The sequence below is a fragment of the Poecilia latipinna genome, unplaced genomic scaffold, assembly GCF_001443285.1.
Source record: "Poecilia latipinna isolate Pla-1442-1.1 unplaced genomic scaffold, P_latipinna-1.0 Scaffold4412, whole genome shotgun sequence".
NCBI classification, from domain to species: Eukaryota; Metazoa; Chordata; class Actinopteri; order Cyprinodontiformes; family Poeciliidae; genus Poecilia; species Poecilia latipinna.
In genome coordinates, this window is record NW_015117028.1 from 14,137 (window position 1) to 19,440 (window position 5,304).

The 5,304-nt window shown below is 38.9% G+C and overlaps 1 protein-coding gene across 1 annotated transcript in view; it reads right to left on the reverse strand.

The window, feature by feature from the left end:
* LOC106942608 (potassium voltage-gated channel subfamily KQT member 2-like) overlaps positions 1-4,861 on the reverse strand; it is an 18,903-nt gene extending 14,042 nt beyond the window's left edge. The window contains exon 1 of the mRNA XM_015025931.1: positions 4,149-4,861. Coding sequence (XP_014881417.1) covers positions 4,149-4,447 — 299 coding nt within the window. The 5' untranslated portion in view covers positions 4,448-4,861. The remainder of the gene's footprint in view (positions 1-4,148) is intronic.
* Between the last annotated feature and the right edge of the window lie 443 nt (positions 4,862-5,304).

Consider the following 5,304-nt stretch of genomic DNA (forward strand, 5'->3'; position numbering starts at 1 on the left):
ACACACACACACACACACACACACACACACACACACACACAGAGCAACACAGATGATTTCATGTGGTGTCTGATGGCCCTGAGTGGAATCCAGACCCACAGCTTTGGAATCAACTACAACTCCAAAGATTTAATGGATTCTCTACAACCAAACTTCTAATTTATTTGATCAAATTTAGTTTTTTGCACAGAAATATACAAAAAAAGAGCTAAGTACACTCACTGACTGGAGCAATAATCTGACAGTCAAAGTTTAAAGGGAAGCACGTCTACCCATGAGTTATGGTGTTTATTTGTCTTGTCTTTGGATGGGCTACTGAGACGAACTTCACTGAGCTTCTGTATGATGACAATAAAACCTGATTTTGACTCTGACATTAAGGACGCCTCAGTGTAATACACAGCATCACCAGCAGGAGGCGGGGCTTGACTGAGGAATGAGAAATGTCTACCAAAATGGTTCCCGCATAACCAAAAAACACAAACATAACTCTTGAAGCAGTTAGGTTTTATTTTTATTTTTTCATCCAGACCAAGATTTCTAGATTTTTCCAACAGTTTTTAGAACATTCTGGAGATTTGAGGTTTTATCCTGTTCATGCTGAAGAAGCTTGGTTTCAGGTTAGAAAAAGCTTTTTCAGTGCTTTTCTTTTAGCATCTGATCAAAAATACATCAGTTCTGTTTCAGATTATGTGACACTATAGAAGCATTCTAAGATTAACTAGTTTATAAAAATAAAATTCAACATAAATTTGAAAAACTTTTGTTAAACTGTTGTTTAAAAACCACATTTGATTTCAGATTCAAAGCTGCCCAAGCAACTGAATTCTAGAAACAAATTTGTACATTTCAGAGGGGGAAAGTCAGGAGATATGTCAGGAAACACACATATTTTTCTGTATCTAGAAATGAATAAAAACAAATTCCACCTTCTTCCAGACTGTGTAAGAACTCCTGTTCTAACTTCCCATGGCAGCTAGCTATGCTGCAGTGCTACCATTAGTTTGTACATAAGCTGAAAACATGAATTATTATTAACAGTGCTACGGCTCTGCTTATCAAACAAAACCTGATATTTGCTGCTGCTGCTGTTTGTAAAGTTAGAGGCTGTGTGGCGGCGGCAGTTACACAGTTTGGTTTAATTTCATGATTTTAAGCTGGTGTAGACAAAGTGATGTAAAATATTTTATGTTTATTATAAGTTGTGCAGAGGTTACCGGAGTGGAACCAATGTTTAATTTGCTGTTTCATTTAGGCACATATTTTTAGTTAGACGCTGCACTCTGTATTTGGCAGCATGCTTTATTTTTCTTAATTGATGGAGAGGTTTGGTGAGACACCGAGGCTCATAGCTGGGCTGCAACAAGAGGCTACATGGAGTTTCTGTATTAACCCTTTCACGTTGAAGCGGCCAATGAGGTTTGCATTTTTGTATTTTAGTTTTGTTTGTAAATAGAATGTTTAAGAATTTGTCGAGTTTGTTAGCCACAACTTCAGGAAGAAGTCTGAAAAAGACGTGACTGATGTTTCCACATGATAGCTTTATAAATCATCAGGGCTGAAGCAGCGAGATGGAAGATTAAATGAAGTGTGAGGGTTATGAATAATTCATAAAACAAACGCACAAAGTGCTGTGTAGAAATCCTTTGGAATAAGATTGAGATTGAATGTTTTCTGTGTGAAGCTTCACTTTGTGACAGCGCTGCTTTGTTCAGTTACATTTACCAGTAAGATCACATTTTAATCACCTGAATCCCATTAGAAACAGAATCATTCAAACAAAGAACAACACTGGCAAAAGTCTGCCAGAGAGCAAAGCGGCTGTTAAAAAGCTGCTTGCTGCTACTGGAGCAGAAAACCGTTAATATTTCAAAAGTCCCCCAGTAGAGTGTGTGTGTGTGTGTGTGTGTGTGTGTGTGTGTGTGTGTGCAGGGTCTCCAGGATGCCAGTGGAGCCTGATTGCTGCTGTGGCTATTTTCTCTGCTGGTTGCCGATCACAGTTCAGTATCTGACCAAAGCAAAAAGCGACGGACGCTTTGAAACAAATCCAAACACGTTTTCATCTGAGCACTGTACAAATACAAACCACAGGAGGTTTAAACTACATGAAGACACTCAGGAGCTTTTTATATTTTCTTATATCACAAACAAACTTTGATGTATTTTACGAGAAAATTTTGTGATTGGTCACATAAAGTAATGCATGTTTGTGAACTGGAAGAAAATAAACTATGGTTGCTTTTTTGTAGAAAATAACAAAGAGAGAACATTAAATAAGATGCAGCATCATGAAGACAGATTAGTACAGGAGATGATAAAGCAAAACAATATACGAAATAAATCTCACAGCTCTGTTCAGTCAGTCACTTGAATGTGGACTTTTAGTTTCTGTCTTTCCTAAAAAAATAAAGAAAATGTTCAGAGTTTGGCTGAACTGCATGTCAGTATGTGTAAATCTGAGAGACAACGCTGTGATGGCAGGAGGGCAGGAGTATTTAATGAATTAGAATTTTTGTATTTTTCAGCTCTTAATTTGGAAAAACTGAGTTTATAAATTCATTAAAAGTACATTGAGTGCTGAAGATCCGAGATGCAAAATATCAGGAGGCGTGAAAACTTTTCCAAAGTTCTGCATGTAGATATGAGGTGTCTAAAAATTAAAGAGAGTTCAAACATATTTATTTTTAATTATGAAAAGCATTAGGGGAACCTTATGTTATAATTCTTCTGACTATTTTAACAGATTTAATCTTAAATTATTGCGCTGCATCTTTAGCAAAATATCCATCTGCTGTTTACTCACTCATTTTGTTTCAGAAAAGGAAATAGCAAAAGACAATTATTTAAATAGAAAAAACAGATCACAGACTTTAAAGTCTCTAATTACACCATTATTACATCATAATTGATGACACACAAGTTCCTGTTGCTTTTTCATCATCTCAGCAGATGGACAGAGCTTCCTTCAGCTTAATGCAGGAAAGACTAAACTTTTTTGATCCAAGATCCAAGAACTCAGCTTGACTTGATGCAGAGCTAAAATGCCAGAAAACTAGATGCAACTAATCAAACCTCAACCATAACAGCCTCTTAAAGTCCATTAGTACGTTTGCCAAATACAAACAAAAATCTGACAGAAGAAAAAATATGTGTATGATTTCACTTGCAGTAGGTGAGATTACTGTAATGGCTCAGTCATTACAGTAATCTCAAATAAGGTTGAGTCTTATTTCCAGGCTCAACCTGGAAATAAGACGTCATCAAATCAAAACTCTTCTGACTCTACATGTCAAAGTACATTTTAAATTGTATTACTAGTTTATTTTTTTTCCTTCTTCTAATATGTAGTCACCTCAGGTCATCAGGGATCTGGTAGCTAATAAATGTTCTCAGCAGCAGATTTAAACTATGAGGAGAAAGATTTAGTTTCTTTGCTCCTTGAGCCAAACTCCACCCTGGGAGCCTAAAATGTGCAGAATTTTACCGTTTAATGTTTTTTTTTCCAACTGTTTGTTTAATCAGTTCTTTTCTTTGTTCACAATATTTTCTTTCTTTACATGCAGTGTCAAAAATATATTTATTTTTTACTGTAATCCCTTAAACTTAGAAGCCACTAATACTGAATGGAGGAAAATAAATAAACAACTTCTTCATGATCAGAACAAACCATAAACAGGAAATAAGAACCCAGACGAACTTAATCCTGAGTCACAAAGACAAGGACTAAAGTGCTTGTAGCCGTTTAAACCCCATAAAGCTTCAGTTTGACTGCAGAAAGCGGCAGCTGGATAAGTGTGGAGTCATTCCGGAGCAGAACCTCTGCGATGTTCGGACAAAAGTACCGAGGCGGCCCGGAGCTGTCCGCACTGAGCGGTGCTGAAAGCTGCCGCATCATGACAACCAGCATGAAGGAGCAGAACTGGAGGCTGAACAGCGAACAGACTGACTGCAGGTGAGCAGAGACCACAGCAGCGGCGCCATAGACTCTCCAAACTCCACCAAGCTTCCCCCACCCCGAGTCAGTCAGAAAGGCCACGATAACCGACACAAAAAATTACATATATATATATATATATATATATATATATATATATATATATATATATATAAAGCCAAGTAAAACTGGAAAAAACTGGAACAGCACTTACACGTAAGCGTGGTAGACGAACGCCCATCCCCGCGGTCTCTCCAGCGCGTTGTAGAGAAAACTCTGTAGTTTCCGGTAGCTGGCATTTTTCTTCGACGGTCTGGGTCTCCCGCAGGAGATGCTGGACCTGGGTTTGCTGAGGATGCCGCCCCGCTTGGTGCTCTCCGAGCCCGCAATGAGCAGCGCCCCGTCCCTGGTCGATTCCGGAGCGCCGGGGTCCAAGCCGACAAAGCCGACTTTGTGCTTTTTCTCTCCGCCTTCAGTTGGGTAAACCCCGCCGTTGAGAGATTTCTGCACCATCCTAAAGTCGAGGCGACTCTGAGGAGGAGTTGTCGGTGTCCTTGCTGCGGGGATGCATCACCGGCTGAGGGGTGTGTGCTGCTGCTGCTGCTGCTGCTGCTGCTGCCGTGTCGGTCCCTGCAGAAACCCAATGTGTGTCCTCCTGTCTATTTATCTTCCCTTCCGGCAGCCTGACGGGCACAGCAGGAGGCATGCACATGAAATACAGTCATGATCAAACTAGAAATAATGGCTTTAATGACTAAAACGTGCATTAGGATGTAAATTCAAACCCAACATGCAGACCAGGCTTTCTGTTCTGGTTGCTGATGCAGAAAATTGTCAAAAAATCATTACAAGTTGTCAATATGAAGGAAATAACAGGTATCAGTCTACTTTAGTCTGCTTTTTAAAAGTATCTGCTCTGGTCTTAAAAACAGCCTGATGTAACCCCGGCTTCTCTCTTCTCAACTTCAGCCCAGGAGAGCCGCTACAATGAAAGCTTTTATTGAATGATGCACTGCTATGCAATATTCATATGTGTAGCTTTCTACACTATGAGAAATGGATACTAGAAGGCATATATGTCAGGATGAATTAGGACTGGATTTCACTGGAAACAATAATGACACAAACGTCCATGCAAACGCTTAAAATTATGTCCTCTTCAAACACCAATTTACCAATTTTTATAATATTGTCAGCAAAAATGTATTTTATCAGCTTTATTGGAATTCTGTGCAACTGCCCAGTTCATGAATGATGATATTAAGACATTAGGCTTATGTATAGTTTACTGGTGGTGTGCTATCTAATTATTTAATCTTGGTAAATGAAACCAAACATTATTGGACTGCCGAAAATAATTTTCATGTTAC